The sequence below is a fragment of the Aulonocara sp. 'chitande type north' Nkhata Bay genome, linkage group LG19 (assembly GCF_057382095.1).
Source record: "Aulonocara sp. 'chitande type north' Nkhata Bay isolate Kocher_YH1m ecotype deep benthic linkage group LG19, A_spYH_male_GT1.1, whole genome shotgun sequence".
Lineage (NCBI taxonomy): Eukaryota > Metazoa > Chordata > Actinopteri > Cichliformes > Cichlidae > Aulonocara > Aulonocara sp. 'chitande type north' Nkhata Bay.
The window spans coordinates 20,048,245-20,066,773 of record NC_141362.1 but is presented as its reverse complement, the minus strand read 5'-3'; the positions used below and the strand labels follow the sequence as shown (position 1 = coordinate 20,066,773).

General features: G+C 39.2%; 1 protein-coding gene across 1 annotated transcript; it reads right to left on the bottom strand.

The window, feature by feature from the left end:
• Positions 1-65: 65 nt before the first annotated feature.
• LOC147306875 (RING finger protein 145) lies at positions 66-12,044 on the bottom strand. The gene is made up of 11 exons (XM_086276009.1): positions 11,754-12,044; positions 11,245-11,552; positions 9,103-9,211; positions 7,255-7,346; positions 6,558-6,799; positions 6,123-6,298; positions 5,888-6,028; positions 5,621-5,803; positions 5,395-5,542; positions 4,486-4,842; positions 66-1,153 (listed from the first exon to the last, which is right to left on the bottom strand). Exons 2-11 carry the CDS (start codon positions 11,411-11,413, stop codon positions 320-322), a joined length of 2,451 nt encoding a protein of 816 aa, XP_086132135.1. The 5' UTR covers positions 11,414-11,552; positions 11,754-12,044; the 3' UTR covers positions 66-319.
• Between the last annotated feature and the right edge of the window lie 6,485 nt (positions 12,045-18,529).

Below are 18,529 nucleotides of genomic sequence, written 5' to 3'. Positions count from 1 at the left end.
CTCCAAGAAAACATCTTTAGTTGTGACCTGCTAAAATTCAGTAAATACTAATATAAGATCAATGCTTTATAGTTACATTTTTTTATTAAACATGATCTTTATTTAACATTTTCTTTAAAGTTGTACATTTATCGAACACAATTTAATCTCATTATTTAGTCGAGATACACATTATTTGTTAGACCAAAGCACATTCATTATACTGTCTGGCATTCCCCCCCCCCCAATCTATTGGTTCACACAGAGAAGCCAAATGTTTTTAATTTCCTATTATTGAGAATTATGCTTTTATACCCTTCAAGGCACTGGTACAGGGCAGTCAGTCACTGGTGTCTGTGCTTCTACGTAGGCTGAGCTCAAGGCTCTGTGGAGCAGGTTCAACCTCTCTGAGGCTTTCTGAGTCTGAATATGTGCAGCTACCTTTATAACTTTGGGCACGATCAGTGCAGAGTTCTGAGTTTTTATTACACGATTGGACAGATGATGGACTGTCAACAAGTGTTTTTCCACTTGAGATTCCCTCTTGATTTTTCTCTGTATTGTTTGCCTCTGGTGAATTGAAGCGCTTCCATGATTCAGGTGTCCCATCACATCTAGGACTGAAATGAATGCTGTCCTCAACCTCTGCTAGTTCAGAGGCAGACTGGCCCTCTGTTGTAACAGTTTTCAGGGTAGATGGCAGTATGGAGTCCTTACCACTCTCCTCAGCTTGGTTGGGCGTGTTGGGAGGATTTTTATTTTGAGGCGTATGAGAACTTGAAAGGTCCCCTGAACGCACTGCATGGACACATTCAACACAGTCCCCACTGGGGCTGTAATGAAGACCCTGATGGGCTTCACTATTTTCTCCATTCTCAAAGCTTTCCCTTCCCTCCTGCTGCTCAGTGTCATCAGGAGTTACACTGTTGCTCTGTGTCTCCTGCACTGTTGCTGTATCCAGCTTCTGATCTCCCTCTGGTGCAGCTGGATCAGGCTCCGCGTCTCTCTGAGGTGGGGCGGCCGGGCTGTCAGCCGATGCCTGGCTCTGACCCGGCGGTGTCGGTCGTACCGTTTGGTGGCACATGGGGCACGTCTCCTGAACATACAGCCATTTGCGGAGGCAGTTAGAATGGAAGAAATGTCCACAATATGTGATCACGGCAGAGCTCATTTCCTGTAAAAAAAAAAAAAAAAAAAACATAACTAAAAAAATAAAATAAACAAAATGCATAGAAAAATGATACATAATTATCAAACTATAAAAGTTTATATTAATATAACAAGTCTGTGTATTAGATAGGAATATTTATTTGTATCATATGTGTAAATATTAGGTTGTATAAATAGTCAAAACATCTATATAAGAAGAGCTAGACAGGTGTAGGAATTATTAAGCATTCGCATCCTCCTACTTCCTCTTATGAACAAAACTTTGTTTTTGTTGGGTCCCCCCCCCCCCCCTTTCATTTCTTTATGAGATGTTTATTTTTTCATGTGACTTCTCTTCATTTACCTCTAATTTATTTTGCATTAATATCAGTCAATTTAATAGTTTTCTTGTCCCCCATCAGCTTACTTCTATCCTGCTTTAACACAGGTAATACATTTTCCATGAAAGTCAATAAAGTCTTATCTTTTACAGGTAAAATGGCCTGTATTTGTATAGCGCTTTTCTAGTCCCTAATGACCCCAAAGCGCTTTACACAACCAGTCATCCACCCATTCACACACACATTCACACACTGGTGATGGCAAGCTACATATTTTCTGTAGGAATTTCCTTGATGACTAACTACTGACTACTAGAGATTAGAGATGGCACGATACCACTTTTTTATGTCCGATACCGATACCGATATCATAAATTTGGATATCTGCCGATACCGATATGAATCCGATATAGTGTTTTTTAATCAACAAAACTGTTTTTTAAATATCTTGCTGCATTTTGTATAAGTTCATACTCAAGTTTAAAACAACAACTACACTAAAGCTATTCTGTTATACCTGTATGCAAAAAAAAAATATTTCATAGTTCAGCAATACTGATCAATCTAATAAACTTAAACCTACACCATCCTCCCTATTCTGGTATTTTAAAGAGTACTTAGCATAAATATTAAGCAACCTAACTAATAGGGTTCCAACTCCCAGCAACAACAAAAATAAATAAATAAATAAAAAATAGGGAACCACCCCTCACGCTCCACCTCATGATGCTTAATCGACGTAATCAACCTTAATTTGATGCAGTGTGAAAAAAAAATGCACAGAAATCAATTATTTTTCAAGAAATATTAAATAGATTCAACATCTTTCTTCAACAAAATTGCAGACTGCACAGATGGTACCTTCCCAAAGGAAAAAGTACTATAGCTTACTAGGGTATATATATTAGACTTAATAGTTACTATATACAGTAATTGACTTCTATTCATTTTACATCAAATTAAAACTTTGGGTGTCAGATAATTATTTATTAAAAGCTAGACATTTTAAATGAGAATAAGAAAGAAAAGTATGTCTTTGTGCCCCCTTTTCCCTGTTAATGCCCTATCAGCCCCCCTGGCTAAACTTTGCTAGATCCGCCCCTGCACAGTTACCAGCATCAGCTACGTAGAAAAAGATCCTCGAGTAGAAAGTAATATTAAATACATTCTAACAACAGCTGATCAAGCTTAAACGTGCTGCTGTTGTTCAGCCGCTGGTTTCCTCTTTCTGGTGCAAAGTGGGCCAAAAGCAAACTAGAGACACGGACTAGCGACAGAAAAGCCGATCAGCTGATCGTTAAGCAGTTTCATGATTGAAGTAGCAGCAAGAAGAGGCAGTCGTTTGTTAAGCTTAACGCAGGAATGCTTTACAAACATTCAGAGATGGACTTACACACTTGCTTTACTTCTCTCGGGATAACTTTGTCGGAGATGAAATGCCGGGTTGCTAGCGAAGCTCCAAATGCTATCCAGACCATCGACAGGTCCCGCATGCCACAGCCGCTCTATCACGTGATACATACTGCTCCGACGTGCTAACGTTCTGAGGTGAGTTACGGCGTGTTGCAAGTTTTGTGAGGTGCTTTCGTGATATTTAATGGATCGGATTACATTTTTTATTTTTCTCCGATATCCGATCCAGTAATTTAGGTCAGTATCGGACCGATACCGATACGTAATATCGGATCGGTCCATCTCTACTAGAGATATTATTAACTTGTTTTGACCAGAAAAACAAACTCAAGGCCAAAGAAGTGTCCTGAATGCCAAACTGGAAAAACAGGATTAACAAACTTCAAAAACACACACACACACACACACACACACACACACACACCAGCTATTATATATGCAAAGTAGTAGTCATAACAACAAAAGGGGAACACTGTCAAAAATCAAGTATCAACCCATGACAACTTTTAATTAATGCCCCAATACAAAATGACACACTGATTATAATAAGTAAAACCTAAGGCACCTACAATAACCTGACAACTTTTATGTTAATGTAACGATACTGTAAATTAATTTTGGCCTTCAGCACTGAACAACTAAAATGCATCATCATCTCTATCTGGGATCATTTTATTAAACACTCTTTTTATATTGTTTAAATAATTTTAGCAAACTTTAGCAAAAATGCCTTAATTTACCATGGAAGTCAAAGTATTCAGAGAAAAAAACAACTAAATTTAAGTATATTTTATTAAGCAGGCATTTATGTATTTTCATAAGTATCAATAATGTAATCATGAAAGCATTTTGTGTCTGATATGGAGGTGAACTGAGGGCACATTTAGCAACTCAAAGCCTGCCAGTCCTCTTGCTACATAATCCACACAGTCTAATTATTAACCACACCTAAGCATGGCGTGTCAGCCACTTGAGATTTGAGGTTTTCTGTTGAATTTTTAAATGGATTATTTTGTGTAACATGCACAAATTTTACATCACTGATGATTGCTTTTGGATTAAATTGTTTTTGGGGTTTTTTGAAATCATGAATGCTGAAATTTGGAAGATCAATTTTCAAAAGCCAAAACTCACAAAATGTGATTCCACAGAGTTAAATGTTGTTGGGGTTTTTTCCCCTCATTATTTCATAGCATAGTTCTGTGTAAGACTTGAACAGCAACTAAAAGAGGTGATGGTTTAGAGGAAACAGAGGTCATGATAACCCCAAACAAACAAACAAACCACCAAACAAACAAACCACCAAACAAACAAACAAACAAACAAACAAACAAACAAACAAACCACAACAACAAAAAAACCCAAAAACATAAAAATTAAATCAGGTCAGATAATTGAACAAAATAAGTAAAAAACATAAAAAGCACCTACTTAAGTTCATTGGATGCTTTGTGTCATTTTGTGCAGAAACTACACGAGTTTGAAAATGAATTTTCACAGCCAAATGAGGATTAGGACTGGGTTTGAGGTTTTATAGTATCTTATGTTGTTGGTTCTCAGCTTTAACCATCTTCTAAAAACAAAAGCTACAAGGGTAACTGACCTGAAAGCAGATGGCGCACACATCATTGTGCTCCTGCAGCTGCTGAGCTGTGGCTCTGGGCAGGGAGTTGATCTTCTTAGCTGCTTCCTGTCTGAGCAGGAAGCTCCTCCAGCCAGACTGAGCTCTGAGCCAAACGTTAAAATATGAGTGGATGATAATGACGGAGGCACCCATCCAGCTCCACTCTCCAAAGAGTGACTCCCAGGTGCCATAAGCCACCACGCACAGTGCCACAACAAACTCCAACACACGGCTGACAGCGTTCACCCAGTAGATCACTTCGTCCAGGCTCTCAATTGGGTCGCTGCGAAACAGCTCCACCATGAAGAGGGAGTAGATCAGCATAGTGCCTGTAACCTGGAATAAACAGTCAGTCTTTTACATGTGCAAGTCAGCAGTCATCCTCCTCTCCCTGTATAAATCTACAGCTTCTGCCATGTTAACAGCTTCTTTGTTTTTCAGTTTGTGAAGGTGACCTTACGTTGTCTACTAAATGCCTTTTTCTATTTATGACTATAGGAGGTGTCACATTAGTGTTACTGCACAGGTGTACAGAAACAGGACGATGTCACAAAAAACAAACAAAAAGGTATTAACTATGTAGACATGCACTACATCTGACCTCCAGTGGGTGGAGCCAAAGTCATAAAATTTCTCACATTCAACACTGCATTGCTGGGACATGACTACACACATTTACAACTGGAACTAAATGGCAACAGTAGTAGTCCTGTTTTAAATGTCACAGTAATTAACACCAGTGATTTAAAAGCATATAAATAAACTAACCCTGTATTTCAGTTTCTGGAATATCTGTTACCACAGCTGCATTTAAGATTGCTTCCTGAATGTATTCATAACTTAAAACACACTAAAAAGAGCGAGAGAGAGAACATAAATACTTCCTACCTGAAGGGATGTAAGCATGCAGCTGGATACTAGTATGAGGAGCCAGAAATCCATGTGGAAGAACTGGGAGATCTTGTAAGCCATAAACACTGGGAAAACCAGGAGAAGCAAACACATGCTGAGGCCACGGAAGTGTTTCCACAGACTCCTAGAAGCACATATGAAGGAGAAATTAATGAAATCGGGAATAAGCTTAAAAAAGAAAAAACACTGTTGCTGCTCTTACCTGTTTCGTGATGCACCCAGTGCGAGAATAACTGGATCTGTTATTTCTATCATTGACTGCAGGGTTGAGGTCACCACGATGAAGAGGATGATGCTGAGGAGGAAGGTGCGCTGCAGTGCTTGCATATCCAACAGGCCTGTCTGAATGGCGAGGAGGAGCAGAGTGACGCCCTCAGTCACACCTCTGAGAACAAAAACGATCAGGAATTAAGATTAAATAAAAATAAAGGAGGTACAGCACAGAGATACAGCTTACATTATCAGTTACCTGTGCATGACATTCTCGTTCTGAACAGCGGCAAAACCTCCCAGGTAAAACTTGCATAGATTGAGCAGCCCCAGAGCCAGATAGGACACCATGAAGGTCAGACCCAAAAGAGAGTATGGTGTTGCACAACATTCAGAGACACTGTAGGATTCAAGCAAATGAGAAACCGATGATGTTCATATTGTCAGGATTAAACATATACAAAATGAAGGGAAGGTAATTAACACCTTCACACCTTGTGAGGAGGAAGAACATGATCCCATGATGGGTTATTGAGGTGCCAGCGGACATGATGTCTGAGCACAGCTGGACAATGAATAGAATAAACCAGAAGACGCTAAAGAGGACTGGGACAGCAAACTGGTTCCACAGAGAGATTCCCACACCCAGAAGTCTGTACAGCTCAATTACCTGAGGAAAGGAAACACGATAAAGTCCGGAATGTTAAAAAACAAAACAAAAAAACAAACCCACAGATTTTTACATTTATATTGTTCATTAACTGATTGTTTTCCAGTCTAGTATATAATCAAGAAAACCAAAAACATAATTTAGAAGTTTAGTATACTTAATAATAACCAAATAAGAGGTGATTTTGTCGACAGAAGACAAAAACAGTCCAGTATGAAATATGAAAAATAAAAAAATTAGAATATCAGAATAAGAGAACCTCCAGGTGAAGCAGCTCAGAGTAGGCAGCCCTTGCAAGACGGTATGGCACAAAGATATTTGACAGCAGGAACACGGCGATTCCCACTCCAGTCAGGCCCATGGAGAAAGTGTTGACCGTTAGCAGCATGGCATGAGGCGTGGCGCAAAGTCGAGCCAGCAGGGGGAGCATGTGAGCAGAGAACAACCACACCTTTTTGGTCTTCATCAAGAAGGCACACAGTGTGCTGAGAATAATCTGACCTGGCAGAAAGTAACAGTACAGCTTCACAACGGCGAACCCTTAAAAAGTAAATACAACAGATGCTTCCTGCATTATTTTACAACTGATTACAGTTTTTGAGGAATTTAAGGAGAACTTTGATTTGTTAAATCTGTAACACCTGTGACAGGCTTCAGCAGGCCCTAAACTGGATAAACTGTTCGCTATGAGAAGTGGCTTTAATTCACAGATTTCTTTTAATGTAACGTTATTTTTGTGCCACTATTCTGAGTGCACGTAAAAAAATTTTGCAGGTTCAAGTGTTGCATTTTCAGGAGAAATTTATTTTGAGCGAAGAAAAGCTAAATTTGAGTGAACAAAATTCATAGCTGCGTGCAAAAAATGTATTTCAGACCTTTTTAGAACGTAGGCCTATAGGAATCGAAAGCTTTCTAATGAACTTTCTAACTAATTACATACATGGTTTAGTACTCACTAGTCATTGCAGAGACAAATCTGTTGAAGGCCAAAGAATCACGATACACTGCTCCTTGATAACCGTACTGTAGCTCTTCATGAACATAATCCCTATAAACCAAACAGAAAAAAAATCATTTTACAATCACATGTAAACTGCATGCTTTTGTTTAGAGTTACCCCTCATGTCTTTATACTTTGCTATAAAAATGGGAAACAGGTGCAGCAGCTTATTTTAACATGTGCAAACAGTATATCAGGCAACAGCAGACTTTATACAATTTGAGCATTAAAAATCAACATTTGGTGTGACTGCCTTTATTCATCAACAGTCTGAACTCTAAGACAGGCTTTCTCATCATTTCCTAAAGTAGTCTTCAGGAATCATCAAAGGACTCCAGTCACCCCAGCCATAAACTGTTCAGACTGCTTCCATCAGGAAGGAGGTTCTGCAGCATCCGGTCCCGAACCAGCAGACTGAGAGACAGCTTTTTCCATCAGGCCATCAGACTGCTGAACACGTCATAGACACCTCAGCTTCACTACTGGAACTTCAACATTATGCACTCCACACTGTATATAAATGCCACTTGTTCTGCACATATTCAACTCTGTATATTTTATATATTTTATTATTATTATTTATTTATTTATTTTTTTTTTTTACTATTTAATTTGTAAAAATGTGTACACACACACACACACACAGGAAAATATTTAGTATACACATCCAGAAATGCATACACTATTATATATTGTACATATATTTATTAGTTTCAGGTTGGCCATTCTTGTATTTTGCTCGTTTGTGTTGTTGTGTTTGCACATCTCTGTTGCTTGTGGGGCTCGCACACAAGAATTTCACTCGCATGTGCTGTGCCAGTGTGCCTGCACATGTGATGTGACAATAAAAAGTGATTTGATTTGATTTGAATAGTTCTCTAGACTTCTTGGAGGACATTTCAAAGCTTTTCTGGATGTTGACTTTTTTGGGGGGTTCAAGTTACAATTTTATCAATTTTGACAAGATCACCAGCACCACTGACTGAAAACCATGACAGAGTCTCTAGAATATTTCACAGATGGCTGTAGACGCTTACCTCTCAACTGACTCCCTCTGTGCATACTAATTATTCCATAATACCCGTTGCCACTAAAGTCCCATTCTTGTGTCATACCTAAGCCTTTTCTCCCTGTTTTGCTTCCTTAAGAATGGCTTCTTGACAGCCGCTTAAACCATTTTTGATGAGAGTTCAGCAAACAGTACATTGAAGGGTTATGCTATATCTCACAGGTGCTGTTTCAGATCTTTGCTTGATTTCTTTTTGTACAGTTCTTAATGACATGACTTTTAGAAATTGTCACTTACTGCATCATTTGTCCAGTTCCCTCATCTTTTTTAAGAACACACTGCACACCATACTGAGATATACGAAGTGTTCCCATAATAACACTTTGACAATAACCATATGTGCCTTTTTTAAATGTCTGAATGATTCATACGTCAGCGTTAAGTGGCGGCACAAACAAACACATTCCTCTGAGAATGGTCAAATACCAGGAATGAAAAATGAGTGGTAAAGCAGCCGATGTCCAAAAACAAACTTTGAAAAACCTCAAGAAAGCATGGAGAGCTACTGCTAAAGACTGCTTTAAAAATACAAGAAACTCTTTAGAAGGAAAAAGGAAGTAAAATGTAAATAAGTGAGAGGACACTCAAGACTTTTCCATAGTACTATAAAAAAAAAGCAGGATCATTGCAATTGCTGACACCTTTTGTCAGAAAAGCTGATTCAATCGAAAAAAACAAAACAAAAAAAACCCCCAAACATCTAGGAATTGCAACAATAGTGCCAAAGGATCTCACTTGGAAATCTGATGCCCCATGTATAGGAGGAGGCCGGTGAGAATATGGAGGTAGAGTGTCACAATGTGTCTCAATGGAAGGATTAACACCACCATATTTATCAAATGACCTGGAAGACAAAGAAGAATGAGTGTGATGTTTTTATGCGTTTGATGCACAGCTAAAAGCACGCAAATATTATGAAATAGAAAAGATACTGTCACTTATAAATGTCTATTATCATTTTGACAATGCTGACTCTCCCCATCAGGCTGACTAAGCTTTCAAGAGAGTCTAAAACCACATGAATAGTTTATATTTAACTGTTTTTTTTTTTTTAAGTCATGCCGATGACTTAAACTATGTAGTTTTTATTGAGGATTTCATTGATTAAAAACTGTTAATATAAGGTTTTGAAATCTCGTATGTCCCGCCAACAGTCCAAAAGTTAAACAGATTCAGTTTACGGTTACACAAGCCAGGTAAACACAGGAAATCCTCACACTATGACAACCCAGAAAATATTATGAAATAATTAATCAGCTACAGCTGCTTATTCCACAACAGAGAAACAGAATAAAAACAAGAATATTTATAGTGTTTATAAATGTGATATTATTCCGTTATTCTAATCACCCAAATGCTGCTTTTCACAGGACCCTTTTCAATATTTTTATTGGTTTCTGGTTTTCAAGAGAAGCAGTAAAACATAGTAATGCACGTAAGACTTAAAAATGCAGATCATTTTCAACTTTTTTTTTTTTTTTTTTTTTTTTTAAAGGTAATTCTCTGTAGGTTTTCTAATTTTCATTAGCTTTTATTTGGATAAAGTCTGTGTCTTTTAAGATGACAAAGCAATCTGAAGTAACATTTTGACCAGGGGTGGACAGTTATGTTTCACAAGCGCCACATGGGAAACTGGGGCTGATGTGAAGAGCCACAATAATCTTATAAAGAGATAAAACTTGGTTTTTACCTCTCAAATCATCATGGGCCCCCTGCTCATTCATTTCTGATTTGCCAAAAAATATAATAGTCCAAAGTTCAAACATATATAATGATAGCTGTAAAATTTTAGCTTAACTTTTGACATACTTATCAAGTTTTCCTTCTTTCTTTTTTTTTTTTAGAAAAACAATTGACCTACTTCCTGCGCGTTTTTTTGCACTTTGAAGTCAGAGACCACAAATATCTTATTGGTACTTGTTTTGTTTTTACGTCTTTCTGTATATTTTAAGCTGTACCTGAATTATCAGACTCCTCGAGAGCAATGTGCATGCCTAAAAAGTGGATCTTGAAAATGAAAAATATGCATTTATTTATGACAATTATTTTCTCAGCTATGATTAAAATATGAATTGGAAGCACCAGAATTTGGTTTCATTCAGATTTGCTCAAATCAGCATGAAGGCGGAATGAAAATAGAATTTTCTTCAATATTGTGACTAAGAATTTCATGTTAAAAAGTACTGCACATGATTTATTTTACATTATTGTGAAATATAACTACAAACTATTCATGTGAATTTTATTTATTTACTTTTTTAAAGGGTGGCTTTATTTTTTTTTTTGTAAAACATACTTTAACTAACCAATACCCATTCATGTCTCTAATGTATCAGTCCTAAAAACTCTGTTTGAATAAGATAGTCATATCATATTCAAACACCAGCTCAGATTTCAAAGTGAAAAATATTTTTTTAGAAAAGGCCTGAAAGTGTGTGGGTGGGCCAGTTAAAAAAATAAACATATAGAAAAATATTTTATATACAAAGCAATAAAAATTCACATTTTGAAACCATAAAATTTTCAGGCAAATCAGAGGTGGTTAAGCAGAAAATACTCTAAAAACAATATGATTATTTAAGATGTAATGACCCAATTAATATTGAGTAGATTTGAGTTCTGCTTATTAGTGCAGCCCTCCACAACAGTCCCACTTTCTCATTTGCCCCCTTGGGAAAATTAAATGTCCACCCCTGATTTAGACCACCACAGTAAACTCCAGTAAAACCAAGACTAAGGTCATTCTTCTGAAGCAAACAGCTTTTTGAAGGAGGGCGACTCAGTGTAATTCTTGTTAGGAGAGACAAATAAAAGCCATGGAGCTTAACATTAGAGAGATTTACTTATTCTCCCAGCTCCTTACTTGATGAAACTTACCAATGTAATACATGTTCCAGATGACATACTTGTATTTGAAGAGCATGTCTTCATTTTTTGCCTTGAGGTGCTCCGTTACACCTTCAATGTCACATTTGTAGAGCAGGTCTAGCACCAGTATGCTCGGCACCCTGAGAGCAACGTTGGCCAACACTTCCAGACGAGGCATCTTGATTTAAACCAACTCCCACCCCCCTTTTTTTAGTCAGCAGAGTGCTAATGTGTCACATACTGTTAACTAACAGTTTCCCTGTACAGGACACAAGCCCCCAGCACCTTCACAACTATTTTGCTCGTCGTCTTGTCATCTGGAAAACACACAAAAACACAAGTTAGGGTGATGAGAAGAAACCTCTTAGCTGCCAGGCCGTTATTTAGCTGCTTTTGCGCCTCATTTCCAGCCACTATTATTTATTGCTGGATAAATGCATGAGTACTACTGCGAATTAAACACATTTTAAAGTAGATACTGTGTAAAAAAAAAAAAAAAGTGACAGTGGTACACTTACTTCGCTCAGTGACAAACATCACAGCCAAGCAGCCATTTGCTAGCTATCGCTAGTTGCTGCTGTTGCTGCTTTCGCGGCGGCCAATGACATGTTTTGCTAGCAGTGCGCTCAAATATAGTTTAGTTTTTCTCTAACTTCCGCTTCTCCGAGATAAACGGAAATAACCGTCATCAGAAAAAGCGAAATTAAAAAGCTAAAACCATGATGTCAGGGTTAGTAAAGACTCTTCAAATGCAATGTTATGATTCCAGTGGCTTGCGTGGCTATTTCCTGTCCTGACGTCACGTCGAAAGGCACCAATCAGGTTCAAGTATTTTTGATTTCAAAATAAAAGTAACGTCTTTCCACGACGGCTGTCACTACAACTTTCAGTAATGTTGACAAAAGGAAGAAAATGCATTTCGCGCTTGTACTTTCTAGAAGTGAATGCTGATTATATTTTTTGTATACAAAAGTGCAACTTAAGTGACACAATGATCATTGCATACAGTGATGTGCAAAAGCCTTTGAGCCACGTTTCTTTATATTTCTTTGTATTTTGTTTCCAAGGGTTAGCCAGATTTTCTTGAAATATTTTAAAGTGAACTTGAGAAATAGTTTTAAGCAGAGGTGTGGACTCGAGTCACATGACTTGGACTCGAGTCAGACTCGAGTCATTAATTTTATGACTTTAGACTTGACTTGAAAAAATGTTCTAAGACTTGTGACTTGACTTGGACTTTTACACCAATGACTTGGGACTTGAATTGGACTTGAACCGGTTTACTTGAAAAGACTTGATATTTTACCCCAAATATAAAATTTAACATGCATATTATATAGAGATTGAAAATGTGACGTCATTCACGGGTAGAACCGCAAAGGATTCTGGGAACTCGTGGCAAGAGGTACTAGCGCACACAGACTTTCAATTGAAATCAGTTATACAGCGATAAAAAGAAACACAAAAATGTCAAGAAGCTGTTGTATTATTAACTGCAATAGCCGGTCACATGACAGCCACGGGAAGCCGACGGGTAAAGAGATCGGTTGTTATCGGATTACGTCGTTGAAGAGAAATTGTTTGAGCCATGTTTCCGAAGTAACAAAGAGGCGACGGGTGGCCTGGATTGCAGCCATTCAAAGACCAAATATAACGTCCCAGAACACTCCAGCTCACAGGTTAGTCTGCTCCAAGCATTTACACGAAGGTCAGTGTTTTTTAGTAGTTAATACGTCATTTTCATAACATAATTGGTGATATAGGTTACAAGCAAGTCTGGCGCTGAACAGAAATGGTCGCGCTATGCTCCTTTATTTATTGTGCATAAATAGTGAATTGTCCTGACACAATATTGCGTTTCGCTTCTGTTATTATGGTACATTGACAAAAACACATACTTTTATTCACAGGATAAAACAGGTTTTTTGTATCACTAATTGTCCAGTGCAATTACAACATACAATATTATTGTCACTGCTACATTTCTGTGATGCTACCAGAAATTATTTCCACTACTAATTAATTATCGTTGAGCTCAAAGGTCCTATTAATAAACGGTTAATGAATGTGTATTTATGAAGACGATTTGTGAGACTGGTAAACTTAACCTTTGTTCGTACGATGGTCTTTCGTTCTACACGGTGCATTTCAAGGTCCTGCACCCATCCGTCGGTAAACTGTACCTGGGCTTGTTGCAGTGACCTGAAGTTACTAAACTTCATGAGTGTATGCACTCACTCCAAGAACCGTATAATTATAAATATGCATATAAATATGCTACGATGAGATAGCTGACTTCATCTAACTAGCAAATGTTGTCCAGGCTACGTTGGTGATGCAGGTTTTTTTTTAATGTGTATGATATTTTTGTCATGCGATTTTAAAGCCGGTCCTACAAGCGCATCCAAGAATAACATGCAGCTTATCTCAGAACTGTCGGTGAAAATTATTCTTGGAGCTAGGTTTAATTGAGCTGCATTCTAAAGAGGTGCAATTTCACAATTTGTGTATATTTTCTAAGTTCACTATTTTGTCATGTGTTGAGAAAAACACAGATTTAAAAATTACATGGTCTAATATTTACATTTAGCATTTAACTGCAACATGCTTTTTTTCGTTTTTTTGAATGACTCGAAAGGACTTGAAATTCAAAGTTTCAGACTTGTGACTTGACTCGGACTTTTACACCAGTGACTTGAGACTCGACTCTGACTTGCCTGACATTACTTGAGACTTGACTTGAGACTTGAGGATAAAGACTTGAGACTTACTTGAGACTTGCAAAACAATGACTTGGTCCCACCTCTGGTTTTAAGAGTTTTTTCCTTTGGATATCATGGACTGCTTTTCACCCATTTTCAGACCAGTCCGTGTACCCGATCATTTAAAGAGGAATGTTGTTGTTTTTTTGTGTGTGTTTATTTGTTTTCTTGTCTCCTAAGCCACTTTACCCTGATCTATGAGTACTTCTAGCAAAAAAGTCACCTAATTTAAGTAATGAATATTTTCATATCTTTTTCAGAGTCGAATCAAACAATAAAAATTAAAAATAATAAAAATAATAATTTAATTCCTTGTAGGAATTGTAGACTGTGACAGAATGAGTGATTTCGCTGGTCTTTCTTTACATCTGCTGTCAGACTCAACAACAGAGACTTCACAGATGACCATACACACGCACACAGACACACACACAGACACACGCATCCACACATGTGCAATACCACTAAGTTTAATTTTTCTTACGAAACATAGCATTTTATTCTATTATGTATAGCATTTTATTCTATTTTATATAGATAACTGGACCTTTTCATCTGAAATCATTGTCCAGCTTTAAGAGGGTTTTTTTGGACATCATGGACTGCTTTTTACTTATTCTTCACACAAGATTTCTCCTAGTCAGTTCTCCAAGTCATTATTCCTTTTAACCAAATGACAAATTACATTCTCTGACTGTCTCTTTAGGGTCATGAGATGTGGCTCTGAAGCACTGATGCACTGCAACTTTATACATCTACATATATATATATATATATATATATATATATATATATATATATATATATATATATATATATATATATATAGAGGAGGATGCAACCCATAACGGCAATGCTCAGTGGCTAGAGGATCTGAGGGCAGACCACAGCGACCTCCCTGAACAGGGTCCAGTAACCATCACAGTGGCAGATATCCAAGAAAGGGTCTCCAGTATGAAGAGTTGGACAGCACCAGGGCCCGACATGGTTCATGCCTACTGGCTGAAGAAGCTGACTGCACTCCACGAGCGTCTGGCAGCACAAATGAACCAGCTGCTAGTTAACGAGAGACACCCGGAATGGCTAACTGAAGGCCGGACGGTCCTGATCCCCAAGGACCCCAAGAAGGGACCGGTCCCCTCCAACTACCGACCAATAACCTGCCTCAGTACTACATGGAAGCTCCTGTCAGGCATCATATCGGCTAAGATGAACAGGCACATGGGTCAATACATGAGCGGGACACAGAAAGGAATTGGCAAGAATACCAGAGGCGCAAAACACCAGCTACTGGTAGACAGAACAATCAGCCGAGACTGCAAGACCAGACTGACCAACCTGTGCACTGCCTGGATTGATTACAAGAAGGCCTATGACTCAATGCCCCACAGCTGGATACTGGAATGCCTAGAATTGTACAAGATCAATGGGACCCTAAGAGCCTTCATCAGGAACTCAATGGGGATGTGGCGTACAACACTAGAGGCCAACTCCAAGCCCATAGCACAAGTCACCATCAAGTGCGGGATCTACCAAGGAGATGCTCTGTCCCCACTGCTGTTCTGCATAGGCCTGAACCCCCTCAGTGAGATCATTAACAAGACTGGCTACGGATACCGACTACGGAACGGAGCAGTTGTCAGCCACCTCCTGTACATGGATGACATCAAGCTGTATGCCAAGAGTGAACGAGACATCGATTCACTGATCCACACTACCAGGCTATACAGCAATGACATTGGAATGTCGTTCGGACTGGAGAAGTGTAGCCGGATGGTAACAAAGACAGGGAAGGTAGTCAGAACTGAGGGGATTGAACTACCAGAAGGCAACATTGCAGACATAGAGGACAGTTACAAGTACTTGGGGATCCCGCAGGCGAATGGGAATCATGAAGAGGCCGCTAGAAAAGCTGCAACCACCAAGTACCTGCAGAGGGTCAGGCAAGTCCTGAGGAGTCAGCTGAATGGTAAGAACAAGATCCGGGCCATCAACACGTACGCCCTGCCCGTGATCAGGTACCCTGCTGGGGTAATAGGCTGGCCAAAGGAGGAGATAGAAGCCACTGACATAAAGACAAGAAAGCTCCTTACCATGCATGGAGGGTTTCACCCCAAGTCCAGCACCCTGAGGCTGTACGCTAAGCGGAAGGAAGGGGGCCGGGGACTGGTGAGTGTCAGCACCACAGTCCAGGATGAGACAACGAACATCCAAGAATACATTGGGAAGATGGCCCCAACTGACCGAGTGCTCAGTGAATACCTCAGGCAGCAGAAACCCAAGAAAGAGGAGGGAGACGAGGAACCATCATGGAAGGACAGGCCCCTGCACGGTATGTACCACCGGCAGATAGAGGAGGTGGCTGATATCCAGAAATCCTACCAGTGGCTGGACAAAGCTGGACTGAAAGACAGCACAGAGGCACTAATCATGGCAGCACAAGAACAAGCTCTGAGCACAAGATCCATAGAGGCTGGGGTCTATCACACCAGGCAAGACCCCAGGTGCAGGCTGTGTAAAGATGCCCCAGAGACAATCCAGCACATAACAGCAGGGTGCAAGATGCTAGCAGGCAAGGCATACATGGAACGCCATAACCAAGTGGCCGGCATAGTGTACAGGAACATCTGTGCCGAGTATAACCTGGAAGTCCCGAGGTCAAAATGGGAGATGCCCCCAAGGGTGGTGGAGAATGACCGAGCTAAGATCCTGTGGGACTTCCAGATACAGACGGACAAAATGGTGGTGGCTAACCAACCGGACATAGTGGTGGTAGACAAACAGAAGAAGACGGCCGTAGTGATCGATGTAGCGGTTCCCAATGACAGCAATATCAGGAAGAAGGAACACGAGAAGCTGGAGAAATACCAAGGGCTCAGAGAAGAGCTCGAGAGGATGTGGAGGGTGAAGGTAACAGTGGTCCCCGTGGTAATCGGAGCACTAGGTGCGGTGACTCCCAAGCTAGGCGAGTGGCTCCAGCAGATCCCGGGAACAACATCGGAGATCTCTGTCCAGAAGAGCGCAGCCCTGGGAACAGCTAAGATACTGCGCAGGACCCTCAAGCTCCCAGGCCTCTGGTAGAGGACCCGAGCTTGAAGGATAAACCCCCCGCAGGGGCGTGCTGGGTGTTTTTATATATATATATATATATATATATATATATATATATATATATATATATAGATATATATATATATATATATAGATATATATATATAGAGAGAGAGAGAGAGATACTTTCCCACAAACTGTATCTGCAGGTCATGTATTTGATAGAACCTCTTCAGGAACTTATTCTTTCATTGTGCTGTTTTTACATATGCAGCCTGCAGCAGCAGGTGGAGTATTTCCATTTAACTTGTAGCAGTGGATGAACTGCTTCACACAAGAGACAGAGACTCCTTGTTTTCCTTCAATTTAAGTTAATTAAATTCCCCAAACCACAACAGACATATGGGTAAAGTTCATGAATGTACAGCTTAAATATAATACAGATGTACGAGTGTAATGCTGCAAGGTTTATGTGGATATAAACAAAGAGGAATTATGTGTACTTAGTGCATTTGTCGTTACACAAACCCTATACAACATGTTACATTACATAGACAGAGCTGAGTCAACAACAAGCATATGGCTGTTTGGACAGTTAAAATTGTCTAAGCTGTGATATATTAGATTATTTTATGTGGGAAATGAAACAGCAGCTCATCTCATGACCCACTAAGACTCATGAACACAACAGCCTGATGACACACAGATAAAAGAGCTTTTCTCACAGTCATAGCACCAGACAGAGGTGGAGGAAACATGAGTCACAAGAAATAAGAGTCCCTCTGAATGCAAATGTACTTAAATAACACAAGGCAAAAAGACGTTCTGCCGAAAAGTGGTTACGAAGTTCAGAAACATCGTATTCACTGCTATAAACCAGTAGTCCAAACACACCTGGAGAAATATGAGACGTACCTGTGTGTTTTTTAATTTCCATGTCAGATCCTGAACTCATCAGGAAGACAAAGAAACAGAGACTAAGCTGCTTCTAAACTGTAAGAAGCTTGAAACCTAAACCTGAATGTTTCAAAGGAAATCCTGAGTGGGCTGATATCAGATGAAACCGTCATGTACACTAGCATATTCTGACTGTTTGCTAAAACAGTGAAAACATGTACCTGCTAGACAGGAATATTTGCCTTAAAGTCAGGCTGAATTTGAACAGTTGTTCATACAAATATATCACAGTAAAGCATATGTCGTACACGTTTTCTGCTGCTCAGATGCACATCCACTACTAATTAATTTTTAATTATTTTTTTTTGGGGGGGGGAAGAAAAACTCCAGTAAAGCATTTACTGCACGGAAGCTGGCTCTGTCATCTCATAAACCAAAGGGGAATTTTTCATGTCATGCAGAAAACAATTACTTCAAATTATTGCTGCTGAAGGTGGTTCTTCATGCACCAAAACCATTTCATTTTTTAACTCATTGTGGACAACTTGTGCAGTCCTGTTCAAAAGAGCTTGGCACAGTAAGTC